The sequence below is a fragment of the Buteo buteo genome, chromosome 5 (genome assembly GCF_964188355.1).
Source record: "Buteo buteo chromosome 5, bButBut1.hap1.1, whole genome shotgun sequence".
In the NCBI taxonomy this organism is placed as follows: domain Eukaryota; kingdom Metazoa; phylum Chordata; class Aves; order Accipitriformes; family Accipitridae; genus Buteo; species Buteo buteo.
In genome coordinates this window covers 6,509,628-6,533,187 of record NC_134175.1, presented here as the reverse complement: position 1 = coordinate 6,533,187, position 23,560 = coordinate 6,509,628, and the positions used below count along the sequence as shown (strand labels likewise).

The following is a 23,560-nucleotide window of genomic DNA, read 5'->3' as shown; positions in this document are numbered from 1 at the left end:
TGAAGCATCTGGCAAAATGTCAGGGTCAGGACTCCACTCACAGGAGTCACAATGACTAAGTTAGAAACTGATTCACTAGACTGGGCTTCTGCTTGGAAGCAACTGCAATACAAGCCTGATGACTCAGCCCAATTACCAGAAAGGTGGTATCGATATTATGGCACCAGGTCATTAGGTCTTCTCTTGGGAGAAGTGAGCTTTGCAGAGACCTCAGATTTCTGCAGACAAGAGGGCATCGATTTCTACAGACAAGACATTTCCCCACGTATTCCATCTTCTCCAGGCAATACTTTTGAATAGGTGTTTGAAGAAAATTTAATTTAACAGGTTGGACACCATCAAGCCATCAACCTAGGACTTGGTCACAGGTGTGAGCCTCAGCACTGGCTAATGAGATGTGACAAGTCACTTCTAAAACATGGATGCTAGCACTGTTTCTTCTGACAGATGGAATGACAGGGACTGTATGAAGCATCACAACACATCTCAACATATGGAAACACCCTGTTCCCATAAGTTTGTGCCTACCAGGATCTCACCTTCTCTCTAGCATCTGTTGCAGCAGATCCTCCTTTTCTGGTGGCTCCTCTGTTGCTATGTGCTCATCACACATGTTACGCAGTTCACTTGAAGGGTAGGATTTCATAGACTGACTACGCTTGCGCTGCTCTCCAGCTCGGGTGAGTATGCTAGATTTCTGGATACAACAAACCATTTTCAGATACTCACTAAGCAGGTCAACAGTTATCCAAGAGCAACTATGAACTATTTGATCACAGCTTTATGTCACCAGACAAGGAGTTCCTTAGTCAGTGCTGCTGCACTACTTGTTAGAATAGCCCATAGGACTGTACTCTCCTTGGACAGAGACCTGGAGTTTAGGAACTCAGGCACCCTTTTTTGCTAGAGCACGAGTATGCCACAAGCACATTCATTATTCATTCTGACCTTAAATTTTAAGTTTTCCAAGAGACTAAAGCATCTGCCCCACTACCCCTCCTGCAAAGCAGAGAAGTATTTAGGCATCTACTACTGATCTCAATGGTGGGTTCACTACTTCAGCGCCAAATCCAAACTTCTTCCATGTCTATCCTAAACAGGTTACTTGGTCCTCTTAACTTTTGCCTCTAGGAATGCAGACCATTCTTCTGCCTTTACCATGACACAGAGAATGGAATGAAATTGAGTCCTTGAAAATTTTGTATTGCAGTAGGTGCTTATCTCTGACCTGAATTCTGCACTGACAAAAGCCTAGATAACAAAACAAAGGGCTTCCCACCTGCAAAACAAAGCTCTTTACCCTTCAACTTACCAAACAAACAACTTTTTACCTTGAATTTGATGTTGTTACTTATCAGTTGATTTCCCTTCATGAACTCCCTCTCGTTGCCCCGGTTCTCAGTCACTACAGGGAAGGCATGATGGACAGTTGTGCGCAGGATGCTAACAAGGGACTGGATTCTGGTGTGTGGGTAGACGTATGTCAAGTTGGGTTCCATGATGTCACTGGCTCGTAGTCTGAGGAAACAGAAATCCAAGATTGCTGCATGCATCACGTCAGCAACAGAAGGCTGGTGATGGTCAAACAAGGAAACAAACTAGTCCCAAAATGAGATCCTGAAGGAGTCTGCTGCAGTTTAGTTCTGCCAGCTCCTTATACCTGTATGTTCACCTTCACTGTATTATTAGCAGTGCTGGCACAATTGATTTATTTTTTTTTTAATATAACATTGCATCAACAATGCACTATAGGCAAGGAAAAAGGTTCCAACTTGTAACATAGAAGGTGTTTCAACATTACTGGGAAAAGGCGACAGGTGGGAAGATGAAATTCTGCAAGAAGCAAAGTCCAGTGGAATATTTTCACAGAGTTCTTGCTGAACCTCACAAATCTGCTCCTCAGATCTCCACCCATCCACTCCTCCTCAGAAAGGGCTCCAGAACCTCTTTCCTGCCACAGGCCAGATGCACAACTCCCAACTCCTCTCACAGCAGTCCTCCTCACAGCTGCTCCTCTCAGAGCAGCCAGGTTCATTGGAGATGAAGCATCATCCCCCTGCATTACAGCATTCCTTTCTGAGCAAGAATACTACCACAAACTCTAACCCACAGCCCTGCCAAGAGAAGCAGCCTTACTTATCCATTTCCACTTCTGTTTCCCACTCCAGAAGAGGCACTCCTCGTAAGTTCACATGGATGTCATAGATGCCTTTGTTGAAAAAGTCTCCCGTCCATTTGGCTACCTGCAGAGCAAATGGAAGGTCTACTGAGTTGCTGCTCCAAGTACAAGACTCCTTGGCTTATCATAGCCCAGGAAGGAACAGAGATTCAGGGCCAGCACATGTTCAAGCAGTCTGCAAGAAGCCAGAGCTAAGACCCTGCACTCACCATGAGGGTGATCATTATTGGGAGCCCATAGGTGATCTCATTGGTGGATTCAATTAGGATGACGGTCAGGCTAATTGTCATCCGGACCACCCCTCCCAGGAATGCTGCTGCCCCAATCAGTGCAAAGGTTCCTGAGTAGATGTGATCCAGGCCAATGTAGCTAGGACAAAACACAGAGACCAGAGGTTAGAAAAACCTGCCTGAGAGCTCAGCGTGCATTCGCAGCACATCTCTCGCACACATATGCACACTCAATGCACCTTTTGAGGAGGTTGGCGACGAGGCGTCCGAAGGCAGCCCCACAAAGCAGTGATGGCACAAAAAGACCACTGGGCACAGAGATCCCGTATGTCCAGCAGGAGAGTAAGAAATAGAGAAGGAAGAACAAGGACAGTGTGACTGGGCTGAAAGTACCTGCAACACAAGAAGAATCATGACTAAAGGGGCACAGGTCTGTCAGACTAAGACAGTAGTCTTGCATCATCCACCCCTCAGCTCACAGCAGGCTCATCTCACAACAGCTACTTAGTCTCCCAGTCCAAACACACAGGAAGACAATGAGTAAGTGAAAAAGAGAGGAAAAGCAGGCTTTTCTTCCCATGGAGGAGGCTTTCACCTGTTGTACTAGCAGTCCCCCAGAGCCACGAAGGCCTGAAGATGCTCTTAGTCTCGTGGTTCTTATGACAAGGCTGTTTCAAGCAAGATGAAGCTCTGAAGCTTAAGCATGGGATGCGGCACTGTCTCCTAGCTACTCACCGTCCTGGTGGAAGAGCTGCAAGATAGCTGACTCCTGAGGGTTGAAGAAGAGTGTGGCCATGTCATTGTAGGTTTCATTCGGGCAGAAAAAAGTTTTGATGCTCGAATTCACATCCTCTGACATACCCTAACGCAGGACACAAAAGACAGGAACAGTTAAAATCCACTCTCTCCTACATTAGCCTTTGGGCAGAATGGGAGTAACCCTTCCATATAGGGCTGTCAGCCCACACTTTGGGAAGTTCAGATCAAACATCCATAGCAAAGATGGGGCCTGCAGCATCAATGGGCTCCCTCTTCACAGCCTGAGCTGCTTTGCCAATGTACAAAAGCATAAAGGGTAGCTTTCATTATTACCCTAAGTTCCTGCAACTGTCCCTAGGCTTTCACTGAAGTTCTGTAACGTACTGCATGCTGTCAAAAGCTCATTATGTGCCTGTGCTTCTCTGGAGGATGAACAATATGATGGAGACATGTAATCTTCACATAAGATCCCTCACCTGCAGGCTCAGAGTGTCATTGCCACTATGACTGGTGGAAGACATCTGCCGGCATTCCCCCAGAACCATGGAGGCTACAAAGACCACGACGGTGGTAGTCAATGACACCAGCAGGCTCTCCAAGACTCTGCAAATACACAATAGAAACCATACACTGAAGCCACACTCAGCCGTGTAACCCAGTCCCAGCTCTGCACATGACTTTGATAAGGCTGCAAGAAGCAGCAGTCACCACAGCTTAACATCAGAAGCAGGGAATTGCAAGTCAAGCTGAATTATGACTTGGTTGCCAGAGATTGCACTATCTCCCCTTTTTAATTGCCTGCCCCAAAAAGGAGTAATTTCTGCCCAGAGAACACATAGCAGCCATGTATAAAAAGCCACAGGGAAGGGTTCAGTGATGAGGCTGTTCACATGGCAACGATATTCTGTAGATCCTTACAGGGTAAAAAGGCTAGACAGGATTGGACAGGCTGATGCATAGTCTCTCATAATCTCTTTTCTTTTCTAACTGCCAAAATACACTTTTTTTTTTTTTTTAAACCTAGGCTTCTTATTTAGTAATTGTCTCGAGCAAACAAACAGCTATTTTGCAGAATTACATGGCAATTCCCTACCTAAATAGCACAGATATTAGCTCAGTTGTAGATTTAATTAAACAAGATAATTATTAAAAAAAAAAAAAAGAGTGGGATCAGCTATTCCTTCCACATCTGTTTGGACAAGACAAAAAAATACTGCATGGAGACAAAGCTCTGGTTTGTTCAGCTATAGCTTTTATTATAAAGAGCTCCCTTCATAGCCCTGGTAAGGGGTGGTTGCAGCTCTCTCTGTACCACCAGAGTAATTACAAAAATGCACAGGGACTGTAACATCTGGTTTCTGGTGTTCACTTCTAAGTTCTATGGAGGCTTTGTTTTGTGATTTCAAAATGAATACGTCTGGGATTTCCTCCAATCTCACTCACCAGGTCTTCTACATTGATGCTTTTGCTTTGGGACACTGAACACAGATGAGAGATCCCTGCACAAACTCAAGAGAGCACAAATACCTGACCAGCTTTGGCTTGGGATGAACGTTCCGCATGCGATACTTCGCAAGTCTCTTGTTCAGGCAGTTGAAGGTGGCTCCGAGAAGGCCTCCTACAATCCCCATCAGAATGAAGAAGCCCAAGTCCACAGCTGTCCAGAGGTGGCATTTCTTATCAGACTCAGAGCACTACATGCAGAAAAGCATCAGAAAAAGCATTGCAGTAGTTCCTGCAATTTCCTACCAATGCTTCTGTCTCCAGAGCAGGACAGTTTCAGCAGCTATGACCAAAGGAGAACAATTGTGTCTTAGGCTATCAAAATACTGCAGCTGAATATCAACTGCCCTTCACTGAAATACAAGCAAGTATCAAAAAAACCCCCAGAAATACTGAATTGACAAGACACTGGAGGTGGAGGGGAAATAACAGCACTAAATCTTACCTTAAACTCCCCAAAGTTCAGCAGCCCAGGGAGCTGGAAAGACCCCCAACTTCCAAACTGAATCCCAGAGCGGAAAAAATTCAGGGTGAAGGTGGCAGCCATGGAACAGAAAAGCTGAGGAAGTAAAAAAAAAAATAATAAAAAAAAAATTGGCACAGTCAGCTCTTCCTTGAGACTTACGCCTGGGGAAGGGAACCTCAGAGCCTTCTCAGGCTTTAAGAAAATAATCCACTGAGGTTTAACACCCATTCCCTGCTGCAAAAGAGAGTAGGGCTATAATGGACTACTATAATAATCTGATTCGGTCTCCTGCACCAGAAGTTAGAATTTCACCTAGTAATTCTTGCAGCAAAAGCTCTTTTTTTTTTTTTCCAAACATGCTAATTTTCAGTTGCAAATCAATTACAAGGCACTAACACAGCTTGTTTAGAGTTGGAATTGAGATCTTCATTGGCTCTGAGAGAGCTGCTATCTTGGCAAATCCCCTGGCTCCTTTTATCACTGCTGAGAAAGACCAGATGTAACTGAATCCCACCAACAGGACGTTTGGCATAAGAAATGCCAAAAGCATCATGAAATCCAATACATTTTTAATATACTGTCAACTTCATGAAAGTAGGCACTACAGGCAGAGAAATCAGCAACCTGAAGGCACAGGACATTGCTGCAATACAGCATCCCAAGGCAGAAAAAAGCAGAAAGAAAGCCAGCACCTGCCTACTCAGTCTGCTCCTAAAGGATCAGACTGCAAAGAGCCCAGACATAAAAGCCTTTTCTCCCAGGTACACTAAATCTGCTGCCTACAAAGCTGTCCCATAGTTCCAGATAGTAACAGACTCATCTCTGCTCTTGATCTGTAGTAATTCTGGAGCAGTGATAGAGCAGGCAATCTCTCTCCTGCCAGAAGTGCTCAGGCGGAGACAGGATAATCTGAATGCCCTCATGGGCAAGCCCTCCCAAAGGTCTGGCTCAAGGAAGAGACACACAGAAAAAGCCAGAGTCATTACTCACCACTTTCCATGTAAGTCCCTGGTTCCAGAAAGAGGAACCTTCTTCCAAGCTGAAAAGAGTGCCCCCAATTGGGGCTCCAAAAGCAGCCGCAACCCCTGCAGCAGCTCCAGCAGATACAAAATCCCTTTTATCCCTGAAATGAAGAGGAAAACAGTCTCAGTTTACCAAAGCAGATCTCTGGAGATGCTTAGGTTCTGTAAAGTAAGAGACTGTTCCCATTTATGGACATATCCCAGGGATACAGGAGTGACAGCTGGGAGAAGTGCTGGCCAAGGCAGGCAACACCATTTATTCAGTAAGTTGTTGCAGCATCATGCTCTTTCTCTAGAGCACAAACACAGAGCAAAACTTTGACACTAAACAACTGCCCAGTCTATGAGGAACCATCCCAAACTGTGGGACTCCAGCATCACTTGAAAGAACTACAGAGAGGGAAGGGCAAGATTTTGTTCACATTCAGGTAAACCAGCCTTCTCTGTAGTATATCTTGGTCATAGAGGGCAAGGAACTGAGCTTGTTCCCAACAATAAAGCCATTTAACCATTGACATTAAAGGTTTTAAGTGGGTAGAGATTTGCTGAGTAGTAGAAGAGGACATCAATGAACATGGAGACCAGAGCAGAGCAGCATGGAAGAGTCAAGTCCTGGTGTTGTCTTGCTGCAGAATGAAACTGCAGGACACTAGAGAGAAACTTAAAAAAACAACTGACTGATTCACCCCAGCCCGCCACCCTTCTCCCAAGAAAGTCTGCTCACTTATTTGCCTCTCCCCTCCTCCACATCCTGGGTACAGTACCTGTCACTGCGGAAATAGGGAAAGTTAAATTGGATCTTCCTCAAAGAGATGCTCTGGAACTACAGACAAAGTAAAGATTTAGAAACGTTAAGAGATGGAAACTTACTCCTCACAATAGTCTTACAAAGCAGTGGTGTGACCAGGACAGTGATCCATGTCAGCACTAACCTGTGGCAAACCCGCACCGACGACAGCACCACTGTGAATCATTGGACCCTCCTTCCCCACGAAAAGACCTGAAAAACAGGACTGATGCGGCAACACACTCCCTGCCCCCTCCCTGTGCCACCTTCCCTTGCTGACAATGCCAGGAGAGATCAGCTCGCCACTCCCATGCCATGGCACAGTCCCCTGTGCCAAGCCTGCAGCTCTTTCGTCTCCCCTCAAGGTGAAGGAAGGTGCTGACCCCTGCCCCTCAATCCCCCAAAACTCTGTGAAGACTTGCACAGACTTTGCACTCCAAGTGGGTGGAACCATTCAGAGACAGCTGTTACAAGGACTCTGAACTCTCCAAGTTACTCTGCCCTGCTGCCTACAACATAGCCTGGTTCAAGCTGCTCTAGACAATGCATTCTGGAGAATTCTCAGGTCTCCCTCTTGGACTGAACCACAAAGAGTCACGTCTGCCCACCCAGAAAAGTACCTGTTCCCCCAATAGTCCTGATCCTTCTGTTTATTTTCTACTCTATACATGCATTCAGGGCTCATGACTCTGCTCCAGCCCATCAAAATCATTTTACTGGAAAGGCAGAAGTCTTTTGTGCTCTACGTATAGCAAGAACAGCATTCTTCCCCCTTCAGTGATTCCTTATCCCAACAAGACCAATACACCACAGCCCTTCTTACCTCCTGCCACACTGAAGAGCACTCCCATAGCTTTGCACACCACCGTTCGGAGACGCACAACCCCTGGAACCTTAACCCCGTTGAGGTAGCACTTAATTTCAGGAATTCCTGATCCAGCTGCTACAGGCTGCAGAAAAGAAACACTGATGCTGTGCTGCATCGAATTCATAGCTGACCAACAACATCTCATTAGAAAGCACAGCAAAGGACCAAGAGACCCTGCTTAGCTAAATCAATTAGCACTGTGAAGCTAATCTGATGTCTTGGGGCAGAAAGTGCTTTTGGCAAGTATACTTCATGCCCAGGACCTGTGTGAGAGGAAAGGGAGGCTGTGTAAGGAGCAGCAGTGGACCTAAGTCTTACTTGGATCAGGACCAGAAGACTGGCGAGAAAAACAAAGGTCAGGTTGAACCCCAGCAGCTCCAGCAAGGACAAGGCAAGACAGCCTTTCTCAGTGCATTCTTCCACCGCTGCAACGTTGGTCAAGGAAAACAACAACATTCCCCCCACCAATACACAATCATTCTGTACTGTCTGGTGGTCCCACTGGCATCAGAAGCCAAAGTCACGCTTCCTAATCCAGCCAGGGCAGCTGACACAACCCATCAGGAAGTCAGGCTTCCTTTTCAGACCTCAAGACTGAGCTACAAGGAAGTGAAACCACTCATCTTTCAGAAATTACCCTTTGCCTACATACGTGATACTGGAAACACTTCTCGGTTTCAAGGGCTGAATTACATAGGCAAGTTGAAAACTTGCTTAATCATCAACAACACGATTGATGGCAAAAGTCTGAGAGTCAGCTGTTCTGAGCAAAACATGGCAACAGAAAGGAAGAGGTCACTTGAGTCTAACATGAACCCATACACTAGGTAAAAGATACAGCTTTGTACCACCCGGAACTTGAGCTGGGTAAAGAGACGTACAAAGAAATCCACGAAGAGGCCGACCTATGAAAAAGATGACAGATTTGCCATCAGAAATTACTACACGCAAGTAACAGACACCGCTCTCTAGTAAGTCTCTAGTCTCCAGAAGTATGCACACATGGGAGGACAGAGGATGAAGGCAGCAAAAGAAGCGTCATTCAGAGTAATGTAACTTCGGAAACTCAGATTTGCTGCCTCCCTCGTTCTCACTGGGACAGATTGATTCTAGAATTATTTCTGAAGAGATGCATTTCAGAGTACTAATATGATAGCATTTTTAATACCCACAACATACTTCAGGGTACAGAAGCAAACTGGTGTTTAACTGAGGCATACAGTCAGCAGAGCTAATTTTCAAACACTCTAGAAAGCACACGCAGTGACACTAGTACTGCCAAACATAAAAAAAATACAGTTCAACTCTAAATTGGCATCCCTTTTCATTAAGTGCTCACTTTGGACAAGTTTTCCTGTATGCAGAATTAAAGGATTTGCCAGAATACTTTGCAAAGAAAGCACAGCAAGTTCTAAAAGAAAAAAAGGCTTCTTGGAAAATAATCTAGCAACAATGTGCTATAATTTCCAAAAGACAACTCCTGCTACTAAGCTCTCCACTTCATGACAGAGAATGTTTCCTCCTCTTTACTGCTTGACAATAACTTCTAAATTATTCCTGCTTAGACTCTTGAATTTTCCTCAATCCCCAAACAGCATGACCCTTACCAGTCCTGTGCAGACTCCAATAGCAAAAACCATCACCCACTTCACTGCTTCGTATCTCTGGGCTTTCTGCTTAGGAAGAGATTAAAAAAAAACCACAAACAAAAACAACCAAGTCAAAGCAATATCAAAACGGGGATCAGAAAAGTTGGTTTTGGGCTCCACAGCTCAATTGCAGCTAGAGTGATAAATCAACAGAAGATGGTGACAACAGCAAACTGAAAATAGGGAACTGAAAGTGCTGAACACCTTGCTCACTTTAAACCTGAGGATCAGAAGAGATGCTGGGAGCTATAATCTCCACGTTTTTATTCTTTTCATAAAGAAACCCAGAGAGCACGTAGAATTTCTTTCATGGAGAAGAAAAAAAAACCACAAAACTTCCTGCAGTGGAGCATATTTAGAATAATAGAATGGTTTGGGTTGGAAGGGACCTTTAAAGATCATTTAGTCCAACTCCCCGGCCATGGACAGGGACATCTTTCACTAGATCAAAGCCCATTCAACCTGACCTTGAACACTTCCAATGGCAGGGCATCCACAGCTTCTCTGAGCAAATTTCTCTGGGCAATTTCTGCAGCTTCAGCTCTCAAGCTAATGAAAAAGAAAGAACAAGGTCCTACCTTGTTGTCCATGCTCTCCAAAACTTCCAAGTATGGGTCATTGATACAGCGATCATAATCCAAGCTCTGAAAGAATGCCAAAAGGTCAATTTAAGAGAATCAGCTGCAACAGATTGAGCAAAAAACTATGGATAGAAAAACTTGTTAAAGGCTACAGAAGTCATTACCACCCCCACAGTAGGTTCGGCAAACAACAGTAGAAGAAAAAATTCCTGGAAACCACTTCATTTACATATTTCCAGCAAAGCCAAAGCCTGAGAATCAGGAAGCGAAAGAACAGACCAATTTCACTGCCCAAGCTGAGGGAGATAGGGAACCAAACAGGAACACAACTGATTAATACAACTTCAATTTAAAGAAGTCACATTGTACAGTTTCAGACTTTACTTCTTTAAGTGCCTCCAATTTGACAATGCAGGGGATAATATTAGATCTTCATATTTAACCTCTCACTACAACATGAACACTAGATAGGAACTCCTTTCCAGATGAGCAGCATAAATTCTTAAGCTTATCACAGCAGAGAGTTAAAAGTAGTATAGAACAGCCTAGTCATACTCACAAAGCACCACTACCTTCTATCTACATCAACTTTGCCTTTTCAAGCCAAGCAGTAACAGGTCGAGCTGGTGACACCCATACTGACAGCAACTGCTCTAAATACCTCAGGGCCACCATACAGACATGCAAAAAGCAAAAATCTCCTTTAAGAAGCAGGATCTGTTAGATGGGAAGATCTGCTGTGAGCCAGCATGACATCAGAGACAGCAGTAAGGCAACAGTGACCAAGCAGCCACAGATGCTTTCTAGTCATGAAGAAACAAGACCACTACAGCCTGTAAATCTCATTTAAAAAGTGGAACAATGCAACAGACTCTGAAAATTAATTTTCTCAACAACAGTCTGACTTAAGCAGTGGATGTTTGAGCTCTACTCACAGGGCTTTAACCCAGAAACGTGTAATGATGAAGAGCAGTTCTTTGCAAGTGCGGCAAATCTTGGTATTTCTGCTGGTGCCAATGCAATCTCCCTAGTGATGCATTTTGAGTACCTGCCTCATTACAAACTCAGACAGATTGAAACCTGTCTGCAGTTCTCCTCACGTTAATTTCTCACCTCATAGTCTTTGCGTGGAAGGATCTCATCCTCCTCTTCATGAGTTTCTCCTAGGATTGTCTGCAAAAACAAATACGGGAAAGGAAAATCATCAGGGGAATGAATGCATATACAGGTGCTCATGAATATTGGTAGCAAAGCCAAAATAAGGGAAGGCCTATGCCACTATTGCTTATAAAGTCTGAGCATGGATTACCAGACCACCACTTACTTTGGGGTAACCGTATAGGGTCTTACCTTAAAGCTTGCCCCGCAACAAGAATACGCTACCTTAATTCTATATGGGAGCTCCCCACAGCATAGTAAAGGAGAGTACGAAACCCACATCCCAGCTTCCTTCACGGGTTTCTTCCCAGCTCTCCTTCATGTTACAGGAAAGCACAGGACAAGAAACTTGCACAGAGAGCATTCTCGTATGCCGGGCAGCTGGAGAGAGCCGCTGCCAGAGCCACTCCCCTCGAACGGCTGCGAGGGGTGCTGTACCCGGCAGAAGAAGCAGCAGCGCAGGCTGAGGCACCAGCCGCAGGGGCTGCGACACCAGGCCCAACCAAAGCAAACGTTGACCGGGGTACCGGGACAGTGAGGGCCGAGGCACTGGCAGGAGCGGCGGAGATACCGGGCCCAACAGGAGGCAAAAGAGCGGGAACAGCCTGAGGCGCCGGGCCGAGCGCCGGCTGAGGTATCGGGCCGTGAGGCGCCGGGCTGAGGTACCGCGGGCTGAGGTACCGCGGGCTGAGGTACCGCGGGCTGAGGTACCGCGGGCTGAGGCACCGACCCGGGGACGGAGGTACCGGGCCCTGAGGCACGGGGCCGAGCGCGGGCTGAGGCGCCGGCACCTGGGGCGGAGGCACCGGGCCCTGCGCCATAGCAACGCTCAACGCCCCCCGCCCCCCAGCCGCCCGCCCTCAGGCGCTCCCCACAGCCGGCGCGGCGGCGGGGCCGGGCCGCGGCCGTACCAGCTCCTCAGGGGTGCGGCTCTCCCGCTCGCCGCAGCAGCGCGGGCAGCAGCAGCAGCACAGCCCGGACCCGCACCCCGCCATCTTCCGCCGCCGCCGCCGCCCCTTCCCGGCCCCACCCGCCGCGCCGCGCGTGACCCCGCCGCCTGGCCCCGCCCCCCGCCGGCGCGACGCGGAGGAGCGGGGAGATCACGGCGCCATGTCGGAGAAGGGAAAGCGGAAGCACCGGGCGCCCCGCCCCGCCCCGCCCCGCCCCGGCCGGCCTTAAAGCGCCGCGGGATGGGGCCGCCCGCGATGCGCAGCGCCTAGCACCGCCGGGAGGTGAGCGGGGACCCGGGAAAAAAGGGGGGGGACACGACGGGACGCTGATCCCTGCCCCCGCCGCCTGGGGAGTCCCCGCGGCTAGGCCGAGCCGCGATGCCGGGCTAGGCTGCCGCTGCGCCGCGGCCCGGTCTGCCCGCCGGCTGCTTCGGGCCGAGCCCTGCTCCCAGCGGGTTCAGCTGAGGTGAAGGAACGATCGGGCTGCGGCTTGATCCCTTGCCTGGCCCCGAGTCCGGCTGCGGCGCAGGGACGATCTCCCCCCCGCCGGCGCTGCTGGCACCCCTTCGCCCCCGGCAGCCGGCGGGGGCGCCGGGCTCTCCCCCCGGCCCTTTCCCCCCGGCCTTTCCGTGGCTGCCCCATCAGCTGGCCCGCTGGCGAGGGGTAGATCCAATCCCGGGCCCCTTGTCTGCCCCATAGGGCTGTCAGCCCGATGCCATGGCCCAGGACACCAAGGTCCTGGACAAGTCCCTGGCAGGCACATACACCCCACATGAAGTGTACGTCTGAGCAGCCGAGTGTAGCATGGGTGGTAAAACTAAGCTTAGGAGGATGCAGACCTCCAGACTGCGTGTGTGGGTGCCAGCTCAGGCCTGGAAGCAGTAAAAATACCCTACAGCGAAGCAAATGGGCAACACCAGCATCAGGTAAATGCAACGGGCACGTCCGCGCTGATCAACATCAGTGTGCCGGGCCACAGATGTTTGCTCTGAGCTCTGCAGCGTGGTAGAGACGGAGGAGCGGGAGTGCTGACCCAGCGGAGTTGACGGATGTTTAAGATTGTCTTATTTTGCAACAGGTTTTGCTGTTTAGAAAGTCTTTTTTCTCTTTGCAGTAACTGCAAGCTTCTGTCAGCAAATCTGTGATGTGTCTGATGGTGAGGAAACTGCTCCAAATGCTGCCTGTAGACAAAATTCAAGTGGGGCCTTGCTCCTGTCTTTGTGGTTCTAGATTGCCAGTAACATAAGCTCCTCTCCTCAACAGCAAGTCTCATCCTACAGAGACATTAAACGAACCCTTCCCTTGTGATGGGTGTTAAATCTCAAGTGGGAAAACAGAGGTCCTTTGATTTGCCTATGGTGCTGTGGTGTGCTTGCTAGAAGTGAGATATTGGGAGTTGACTGCGCATGATTTTGTGGCGCTAGCTTGATCACCAGCATATGCTTTGGGCTAATTCTCTCAGATTAGTGCTACGTGGATGTCAGACAAAGTCCTTTGAGAGAGCTTGGTCAGGGCTGTTACTGTGCACCCAGTTGCTTTTACTTCACTTTTCAATAGGTCTGTGATGCTGATTTTTACTATGGCCTGCTATGTTGGTACACATGAGATTTAAGACTCCCAATTCCTCTTGGCAGCAGAAGGCCTGCGCTTCTTCCTCATATCTCCTGCCAGCTGGAGAGGTCCCCAGGTGGTAAAAGTAGACTTTCTCCCAAAGGGTTTTGTTTGATTGGCAACTCAGTGTAAACAGTAGAAGATTAGTTCAAAGTCTTCTTGGAGACCTGAACCCACAGAGCTTATGATAAGGACAGAGTGCACACTAGTTCAAGCAACCATTTCCTCCAAAACAGGCTCCAATATTACATAATGCTTGGACAGCTTGCTGCTTTCCAGTGCCAATTTTAAGTTTTGGCAGGCACATAAGCAAATAACGTGGATCCAAATTTTATGGCAGTTCTTCTCTAATTATCTATAATTGCTACCTAATTTTAAAAGCATAGGGTGAAACACTTTTGGGAGGTAAGTGGAGCTAGGCATCCTAGACCCACTGACTTGCAGTGCTGTTTTCCTTTCTGTGAAGGCAAGCAAGCACAGCTGATCATGTTACAAGGCAGGGAGAAGGGGATGGCGTCTGCTGACCTTGTTTCCAAACAGCCACAATTGGTGAGGAAAGGAGCGTGAACAGCCTGTCTGGTAAAGGAAAGAGCTGAGTGTGTGCAGTGGTATTGGCACAGGGGACAGCTGTCTGTGGAGATGGTGTGTCTTGTGGAAGAAGGCTAACGGTTAGAAATGCAACTGTCTGATGCCAGCAAAGATAAAATAAAGGATGGCATTAGTGGGGATGGTCTGATCAGAGGGGATTCTTCACTTTTTTTCTGACATAGGAATAGTTTGTGCAGTCTTGTGTATCTGCCCCATTAGCACTTGCTCTCCTACCTACACTGTAATGAAGCACTGCCATTTGGGAACAAACAGAATGGAAACTCTGAAGATGGATACAGTCCAAGAAGCAGCTGCTATGGGGGGGGGGGGGGGGGGGGGGGGAAGTCTGCTGGCATGTCCAGCTTGAGGCCATAAGATCAAAGAGGCCCTCACTTGATGCACACGGGTATCATGGCTTGCTAAGTTGTTGTCAGGGCAAAAGTGATGTTGATCTGACTCGTCTGATAGCCAACTTTGACCCAGCAGGCACAGAAGAGCTGCATCAAAGTGGCATGAAGCCATCTGCTGTGCTATTTCTGTCAGCACTATCTAAACACATTTTATAGTGTTTTCACCAGATCCCCCACTACAGCTTACAGCAAGGCTGGCAAGAGGGACTCCTTGATGATGATTAATGTTGGGTCTTGGCATAGGCTTCCTTTTCATCATCTGCTGCCCACCCCAGCAGTAACTGCTCCTTGCTGAGATCTGTGTCCTGTCTTGTACCCACCGTGCTCCTTCTGTTCCCCTCCTCCAGAGAGCTCACCATGGTCAATGAGACCCAGCATACCTGCAGTGCCAGTTCCAGCTCCAAGTCTGATGGTGGCAGCAGTAGTGGGGGCGAGAGCTCCAAGGACAGCTCACGCTGCTCCACCCCGGTCCTCGATGCTGACCGTCATGAGCGACTGCGGGAGAAGATGCGTCGACGGCAGGAGTCTGGAGACAAGTGGTTCTCCTTGGAGTTCTTCCCACCACGCACAGCCAATGCTGCTGTCAATCTCATCTCCAGGTGAGGGCTGCAGGGTGGGAGAGGGGAGAGATTAAGTGTCTTTGGTGGAGGGCTGGGAAATAGCTAATGAGGCAGGCTCTGCCCCATGCTCTGTCTCCCCTTCCAGGTGACGAAGCAGGTAATGGGGCTGTGCTTTCCTGCTGAGGAGGGTAATGGACACCAGGTAACTTGTCTTCCTTGGAAGCCCTGAAGAGTTAAGTGTCATGATGGGTTTACTGAGGGGACCAGACTGTTTCCCCTCTCCCATGCTCTGTGAAGATGGAGCAACTCCACTGTCATGCTCTGGGGCTGAAGCAGTGCTGGGCGACAATAGAGCAGAAAAGTACCTATTAAAAGCAGAGAATATTTATTGATGGACAGTGTGCCCAAGTCTCTGGAACAGAGACTCCCACTTATTTTCAGGAACATCCAGCCACTATGGTTTGTGCCTCTATTACTGAGCACTACAGTTTTAGCCTCTTGAGATAGGTGTCCCCAGAGCTAAGGGTTATCCTGGAGCCCAGTGGGGAGCCCCAGGAGCCACCATGTACCCACCTGGGGGAGAAGAGGGACTTTCATAACTCTCTTTGTAACTGCTGTATGCCAGTGCCAGGTTTACTTTAAACAGAAGGGCCTGTTGCAACCCAGAGCAGAGGAGAGGCAAGTTAGGGGAGCCTTTGTTTCTTCTGTTAGGCACACTTGGGAACACAACAGATATCTGATCCATCTTTTGATATTTGTGGCCTCTACAGTTAAAGCTGGGAACAGGGAGTTGCAGCATAGTCTCCCATCCCAAAAAGAATGGGACTTGCATTGCTGTCTAACAGAAGACATATCACTCTCATAGAGCATGCTGGGAGGAAGTTTATTCTACAGAAAACATTTAAGTTGCCTCTTCTTCAAAAAGATTGTCAGCTCCTCCTCATACAGCCTTAAAGGATGACTTTCCTTATTTATGTTGGCCACTTGCTAAACTCCTAGTTCAACACTTTTCTTGGTCTCTCACACTGCTGTCATCCAAGCTCTGTCTGTCTGTTGCTGGCATTCCAGCAATAAGCAAGATATCCAAGGCAAAGGGAGGGGAGTTGGCTACGTGGTAGGCTAACACAACTCTAAAATCCACAGGTTTGACCGCATGGGAGCAGGTGGTCCACTCTTCATTGATGTGACATGGCACCCCGCAGGGGACCCAGGATCTGACAAGGAAACTTCTTCCATGATTATTGCCAACACTGCCGTCAACTACTGTGGCCTGGAGACCATCCTGCACATGACATGCTGCAATCAGACCAAGGATGACATCACAGGGCATCTGCAGAAGGCCAAGCGGCTCGGGTTGAAGAACATCATGGCATTGCGTGGAGGTGAATCCTTTTGTCCTATGATGTGTGAGGCTGAGGTTGTATTGCCGTTGTGTTAAACTCCAGAGTAAAAATGGAGAAATAAAGACTTAGAGGCTCCTTCTGCTGTGGGAATTAAATGTTGAGACTGCATTTCTCTTGATCCCTTTGTTAGCATTCCCTCCAGCTCAAGGGTAGACAAAAGCAGTCCATGGGTAAAACTGCAAACTTGGAGGTTTCATCTTGTCTTGCTTTTGATAGCAGGAGGTTTTTAGAGCACTAGCAGTTCTGAGCCCAGCAAATAGTTGGAGAGAGCTGTGCATTTGTTCTCTTTTCAGATCCTGTTGGTGAGGAATGGGAGGAAGAAGTAGATGGCTTCAACTATGCTGTTGACCTGGTTAAGCACATTCGCAATGAATTTGATGATTACTTTGACATCTGTGTGGCAGGTAAATGTCTTTCACTGCAGAGTGTGGAGTAGGGCCTGAGATAGGGAAATCAGCTCAGCAGTTCCTCCGTGGACCTGGGCTGTAAGTGACAGCACAATCAGATTGGCTACTTTCTAATTTCTAGCATGTTGTCCTGACCACCAGGATTTCACTTGTTTTTTCCCTTTCCCCTCCAAAGGCTACCCCAAGGGTCATCCTGAGGCAGAGAGCTATGAGGCAGACCTGAGGTACCTGAAGGAGAAAGTCTTTGCTGGGGCAGACTTCATCATTACACAGCTTTTCTTCCGATCAGAGACCTTCCTCAAGTTCATGAAGGACTGTCAAGCCATTGGCATCACCTGCCCCATTATTCCTGGCATCTTCCCCATACAGGTGAAATCCAGTAATACTGGTTTGGGGAGGGAATAAGGATCCAGGATGTTAGGTGTTTGTGGGTCAGGAGCTGAGGGAGGTCTCTAAATATCCTCCACAAAATTTCTGGGAAGTGAGAGTGCTAAACGTGTGATAAATCTGGAGATGGCTTGCCAAATTAAACTCTTTGTCCTGTAATAACAAGCCTAAAAGGTTTTCTGTGCCCATATGGCAAAAAGGGATATAAGAGACAATGGTCTACCAGTCCTAAGGTGTTAGTCATCACTGGCAGCATGCTAGGCTCAGGCAAAGAAATGGGAAGAAGTCACCTAAAGTGACGTGACCAGGACTGCGTTACCATCCTAGAGATGGGGCCTAGGAGTAGAATCCAGGAGCCCCAATTCTAAGTCTCCCTCCACAAAATCGACATCAAGTACCTGTGTTAGGGGCATTGGAAAAATGAAAATCCCCTGCATCCTCATCCAGGGTTACCACTCCCTGCGCCAGCTGGTGAAGCTCTCCAAGTTGGAAGTGCCTCAAGAAATCAAAGATGTGATTGAACCCATCAAGGACAATGATGCAGCTATCCGGAACTTTGGGGTGGAGCAGGCAGTGTCCATGTGCCGGGAGCTGTTGGATAGTGGCATGGTGCATGGGCTCCATTTTTACACTCTCAATCGGGAAGTGGCTACTACTGAAGTCCTTAAGCGCCTGGGCCTATGGACGGAGGACCCCAGGTGAGCAGAATATGCTGGCTTCTGTTAGTTCCTCTTTCACATCCATCCATCCCATCCACTGAAGGCTCAAGCAATGGATGGGTTAGCACCTCTCCTCTGCTGGTAGTTTTGGGGTTTGGTTTTTTTTTAGCACCCTTCTGCATTTAGAAGTTCACCCTTCCTGCAGGTGTCTGACAAAAGCTGTGAGGAATAGAGGGGACAGATGAAGGAGGAATTTGTTTTAGTCAAATGGCTTTGAAGTAGCCTGTTCTGGAACTTTAAAAACCTGAACTCTTAGAGCTGCCACTTGGAAGAAACATGTTTTTTGAGGTCTGTCACAACACCTCTTACAGACTAGGTGCTATGTAAGCTCCTGCTGTGGATTTCTAGGGTTCTTTACAGCTGATAAAGGGCATGTGGACTTTTCTCTGAGTCCACAAGCTTCGGCATAGACAAGAGGAGCAAAGGAAAACAGCTGTATTTTCTTCGTGTTAAAAATAGCTTCACACAGTGCTTTTCCCTTACCTCGTCCAATTTCAGTTGTCAGTCCTGTACTTAACCATTTAATAGACATCTACTGAGCATCCTGTGAGGGAACTGGGTGGGAGAAGATTTTCCATAAAGGAAGAAGAGTTTTCTGTCCTACTTCTTGACAAATAGTACTCTTCTCAGCCCCTGTTACTTGCTCTCCCCAGAGGCAAGATTCTCCCAGGGAAAGGCTTCTGGCCTCTAGTGGAAAGTCTGCAGAGGAATTGTGTTAACATCTGCTCCTCCCATGCAGGCGGCCTCTGCCCTGGGCAGTCAGTGCTCACCCCAAGAGAAGAGTTGAAGATGTTCGGCCAATCTTCTGGGCCTCTAGGCCAAAGAGTTACATCTATCGAACTCAAGAATGGGATGATTTCCCCAATGGCCGATGGTAAGCTGTCAGCCTGCAGTGGCAGTGAGGTAGAAGTGTGGTATGAAAGCCTGCTCCACAGTTGATGTCTGTCATTAGCGGGTGACCTGGGCACGCTTTGGGCTTGACAGAACAGGTGGCTTCTTAACGAAGTGGTCCCCAGTTGCTTGGATTTGAATGAAATGAGGAGAACGGCACCAAGATGTTGAGGCTTTTGGTCTCTAGGTGGATTTTGTTGGATACTTCTCTTCCTGGGTGGCTGTCTTCCTGCATCACCAAATCAGCTCATCTTCCTCAGTGGCCTGTTAATCCTGTGTCTGGTCCCCTTACAGGGGTAACTCCTCCTCTCCAGCCTTTGGGGAACTGAAGGACTATTACCTCTTCTACCTGAAGAGCAAGTCTCCCCGGGAGGAGCTTCTGAAGATGTGGGGAGAAGAGCTGACTGGTGAGGAAAGCGTCTTTGAGGTGTTCACGTGTTATATCACCGGAGAACCCAACAAGAACGGGCACAAGGTGAGTGACGGCTCAGGAGGGGATGGTCAGTGTGCCACAGACAATAGTGCGTATTTCCTCTTGCTCCTGGTCCCACATTGTTCTTCTAAACAAGAATTGGCACTTCCCTATCAAAAGGACATCCTGAGATAGCAGCTGAAGGAAATCCAACAGCCAGAGCTCGGGCTCAACATAAAAGGAAAGCTGCTATGGTATGACAGAACCAGTACCAATAGACTTCAGCAGTCATTCTTAAGAGTTGAGGATATCCTGCCCCTTGAACCAAACCTGGGAATTCTGTCCTGAAGTAGGTGTGTTTGAGACCAATAGGGCACTTCTGAGTTTGTTCAACATCTAGATGGTAACAAAAGGGTTGTTACATCCATTGTGAGCCATCCTTTCTCCTCATGGTAGGTTACGTGTATGCCTTGGAATGATGACCCTCTTGCCACTGAAACCAACCTTCTGAAGGAGCAGCTGGAGAAGGTTAACAGACGAGGAATCCTGACCATCAACTCCCAGCCAAACATCAATGGCAAACCATCCACAGACCCCATTGTAGGCTGGGGGCCCAGTGGGGGTTATGTCTTCCAAAAGGTACTGCACTACTCTGGGTTAGGCAGCAAAGAGTTATGACCTAGTTTAGTCTCTGTTAGGAAGGGAGGTCCTAGGCTTTCAGCCAGATAATCCTTCTGCCTGCTCCTTATCTTAATGCCTTCTTGCTGAGATGAGGCAAAGCTCCTTTGGTGTCTTAAGAGACAGACGGTCATCTCTATGGCTTACTTCATAGCTGTTTTCCCCCACCTCAAGACATCTATAGAGTTTATTTTTTTTACCCTCAGCAAGTAATTCTTGGTAATTTCTTTCTAGAGCAGGGCTATGAAGTTTTAGGTGCAAACACCTGCCTGCCCACTGCATTTGATCCCATTCAGTGATGCAGGAAGCACCCAGGTTTTTCATAAGATAGGAATCAATGAAGTAGTACCTTTACTGTCCAGCCTCTCGTGGTAGTAACTGGGCATTTAAAAATTTCCCCATCTGTCCTTCTCTAAGGCAGAGTTCTCCACGAATTGTCCCCACCCCACAGCACTAGCACTGTGCTGTTCAGACAGCTGCCAGGTTCCTTCTCTAGCCTGCATGCAGCCTTATCTCCCATGCCTGCCTCCTACTGTCATGCATTTTCAGGCCATAGAGCCTTGCCACTAATGGCTGTGATAGGAATCTCCCATCAAGGTAAATGCGAAGCAAGTGGCTCATACTAGGAAACAAAGCAGCCTTGTTCAAAAGGGATCCAAACCCCTAAAGCCATGAGACCAGCAGATGGCAAATGCAGTTATGTTTTCAAAGGAAAAAAATTCCCCCGAGGTGAGGGGAAATCCGTCATCTCGCACAATAGCCAGGAAATGAGAGGAGGCGAAGCCGTTGTTGGGAGCAGCCAAGCACGGAGCAAGTACAGAATTAGGTTGTATGAGCACACAGGGAGAATTGAGAACAGAAGATGAGGACAGGGAATGGTAGGGTGTTTGGGAGAGCCCAGCTGAGACTCCTGACTTCTGCACCCGCCAGACTGGGCTGCCTTGGCAGGACACTGCTGTTCATAGGGTACCATGCAGAACAGAGGTCAAGCTCGAGGCATCTTTTAAGCACTCTGTCTGGCACAGACTGCTTCCCAGGCACAGCAGTTGTGGTTATGCTCTCTGGAGCTTATTCCAGCCTGCCTCTTTATGTGGGTGAAAACCAGGAAGATTGTAGCTTTCCTGAGCTGGTTGTTCCTCTGCCCTTATCTCTGCTCTCCCCAATTTCCTCCCCCCCCCCCCCCCCCCCGCCCCCAGCTCTCTTACTGATTTGCTCTGCCCTTTGCTCAAGCATCCTCTGTAGTACACCTTTCTGGGAATGGACATAAAAGTCTTAAGCTGCCTGGTTTCCAAGCAGCCCAGACTGTACAGCTGTTCTCTTGGTTGCCTGTATGTGTCCCAGCCCTACCATGAGTAAAGGCTGCTCTTATTTTCTTTGCCCTTCCCTATCCCTCCCTGTAGGCATACCTGGAGTTCTTCACCTCCAGTGAGATCGTCACGGCACTGCTCAAAGTGCTGAAGAAGTATGAATTGCGAGTGAACTACCACATTGTCAATGTCAAGGTAGGCTGTTGTTTACAGGAAACTTTCCTTTCACCACCCTGGGAGAGAGGCAAATATCAAAGATTCAGATATCACTATGAAGAAAGTGTGATGTGAAGGCTGATCAAGGGAAGGGAAAGTGAAGCAAGTCAGCTGTGATGTGTAGCAGCTGCCTGATCTCTTAACAAGGAGAGACTAAAGGCACTTGTTCCAACTCACTCCATCCCTCCTCCAGCAGCTGCTTCAGAAAGGTTTTCCTTCCTTTGGCAGGGCCAGAATATCACCAATGCTCCAGATCTGCAACCCAATGCTGTCACCTGGGGCATCTTCCCAGGCAGAGAGATCATCCAGCCCACTGTAGTGGATCCTGTAAGCTTCCTCTCCTGGAAGGTGAGTCCTCCCTCCCGCTGAATACATTGCTGTGATGCCCTGGAAGTTCAGAGCGTCTGGTTTGTTTTTAGTCTGTGACACATCTCACAGTCGAGTACTGTTGTGATATTAGCTTGCAGAGGTCCAGATATTGCTCTTCCTACTCCCTCAGTGTAAGGAGAACTTTGCTCCGGCAAGAGCTCTTCTCCGACACCAAGAGCCCAGTAACTGGAGGCTTAGCAGCTACCACTCTCACTGTACTGGCCCCCAGAGTTCTGGGCAGTAGCTCTCCCTCCCCTCTTACACGCACAAGGGCAGTATTGAGCCATTTTGTTGCAAATGTGTCTCCAGCTCTGGGCACTTCCCACTGACTGGAAAGCATGAGGCTCCTTGCAATTTTTACTGAGAAGGCTGGCGAGGCATGTGTAACACTGGTTGTGCTAACTGAAGTAATATGAAAATGTAGCTCTCTAACATGTGCATTACACCATTGCCAACACTTTTTTTTTCCTTGGCAGGATGAGGCCTTTGCACTGTGGATCGAGCAATGGGCCAAGCTCTATGAAGAGGAGTCACCATCTCGCATGATCATCCAGTACATCCATGACAACTACTACTTGGTCAACCTGGTGGACAATGACTTCCCACTTGAAAACTGCCTCTGGCAGGTTGTGGATGATACTTTTGAGCTGTTGAACACTCAGACTCAGCAGTGAAAATTCCTCTTCAACTCCCTTACTTCCTCCTTCCGTCCATTGACTGCAGAGAGAGAGAAAAAGCAGCTCCTGTGCTGATGCTGGACCACATGCTCTTAAATCCAGTGACGAGGCTAGCTCTCTGATCTGCCTCCACTACATGCTGTTCTATCCCCAACACAAAGGCTCCCTGATCACTTCTTGTTGAACAGCCAGAACTACCTGAATCTGTGAGCTGAGGCTCTAGACTGAGCTTGAAGGCCAGCTCTGCAGGATGAAGAGGTGCTAATCATGGCTATGTTGATTACAGTAACAGGAGAACTCTTGTGCATCAATGTGATAAAACTCAGTGGGATTCTGGTAACTTTCTCATGCCAGAAATGCTGCCTTGGGGGCAGAAACACTCCTGTCAGCAGTGCCTATGCTATTTCAGCAGTTACCAACCTGGAAAAGAAGCTCAAGTGGCTTTTATGTTGCACTCCTAAGATGTATTTCTTCATAACTGATCATATCAGGCTCTTTTGCACTTACTCCAGAAGAAGGTTCAAATTTTCTCCTTAACTTTTCTCCTTTTATTATATTTCCTGTTTTCTTTTTAATATAAATATGTGAATCTCACTTCTGGATGAGACTGAATAGGAATTGCACTACTTCTTAGATTAAATACAATATAATACACAAATACAACTTGTCTCTTATACTAGGCCATACTCTTGTAAGTAGCAAAGACTCACGTTGTTTGCAAACTAATCAGCCTGGCACAAGGGAAAATTTTAGGAAAACCAATTGTTTATGAG

The 23,560-nt window shown here is 47.9% G+C and overlaps 2 protein-coding genes across 9 annotated transcripts in view; one reads left to right on the top strand and one right to left on the bottom strand.

Annotated features, from left to right (window-relative positions):
• Positions 1-12,357, bottom strand: part of CLCN6 (chloride voltage-gated channel 6) — a 19,852-nt gene extending 7,495 nt beyond the window's left edge. Inside the window, exons 1-19 of one of the 5 annotated variants that reach the window (XM_075027432.1) lie at positions 12,114-12,357; positions 11,158-11,217; positions 10,042-10,107; positions 9,422-9,490; positions 8,653-8,719; positions 8,133-8,239; positions 7,770-7,896; positions 7,092-7,159; positions 6,924-6,982; positions 6,128-6,260; positions 5,117-5,230; positions 4,696-4,862; positions 3,645-3,771; positions 3,145-3,271; positions 2,649-2,802; positions 2,389-2,548; positions 2,137-2,243; positions 1,332-1,518; positions 540-697 (exon numbers count right to left, since the gene is read on the bottom strand). In XM_075027432.1, coding sequence (XP_074883533.1) covers positions 540-697; positions 1,332-1,518; positions 2,137-2,243; positions 2,389-2,548; positions 2,649-2,802; positions 3,145-3,271; positions 3,645-3,771; positions 4,696-4,862; positions 5,117-5,230; positions 6,128-6,260; positions 6,924-6,982; positions 7,092-7,159; positions 7,770-7,896; positions 8,133-8,239; positions 8,653-8,719; positions 9,422-9,490; positions 10,042-10,107; positions 11,158-11,217; positions 12,114-12,197 — 2,141 coding nt within the window. In that variant the 5' untranslated portion in view covers positions 12,198-12,357. Of the gene's footprint in view, positions 1-539; positions 698-1,331; positions 1,519-2,136; positions 2,244-2,388; positions 2,549-2,648; positions 2,803-3,144; positions 3,272-3,644; positions 3,772-4,695; positions 4,863-5,116; positions 5,231-6,127; positions 6,261-6,923; positions 6,983-7,091; positions 7,160-7,769; positions 7,897-8,132; positions 8,240-8,652; positions 8,720-9,421; positions 9,491-10,041; positions 10,108-11,157; positions 11,218-11,427; positions 11,623-12,113 lie in introns of those variants that run through there. The other 4 variants (XM_075027434.1, XM_075027435.1, XM_075027433.1 and 1 more) reach the window with 4 other exon arrangements.
• Positions 11,736-23,560, top strand: MTHFR (methylenetetrahydrofolate reductase). 4 transcript variants are annotated; one of them, XM_075027439.1, is made up of 12 exons: positions 11,736-11,836; positions 15,109-15,360; positions 16,465-16,703; positions 17,018-17,128; positions 17,307-17,500; positions 17,966-18,216; positions 18,977-19,111; positions 19,423-19,603; positions 19,997-20,179; positions 21,619-21,720; positions 21,970-22,089; positions 22,587-23,560. In XM_075027439.1, the coding sequence occupies exons 2-12, from the start codon at positions 15,119-15,121 to the stop codon at positions 22,782-22,784; spliced, it is 1,956 nt and encodes a 651-aa protein (XP_074883540.1). In that variant the 5' UTR covers positions 11,736-11,836; positions 15,109-15,118; the 3' UTR covers positions 22,785-23,560. The 4 variants fall into 4 exon arrangements, with proteins under 4 accessions (XP_074883540.1, XP_074883539.1, XP_074883538.1 ...); XM_075027438.1 differs by lacking the exon at positions 11,736-11,836 and adding an exon at positions 12,297-12,434 and having other exon boundaries at positions 22,587-23,558; XM_075027437.1 differs by lacking the exon at positions 11,736-11,836 and adding an exon at positions 12,454-13,078.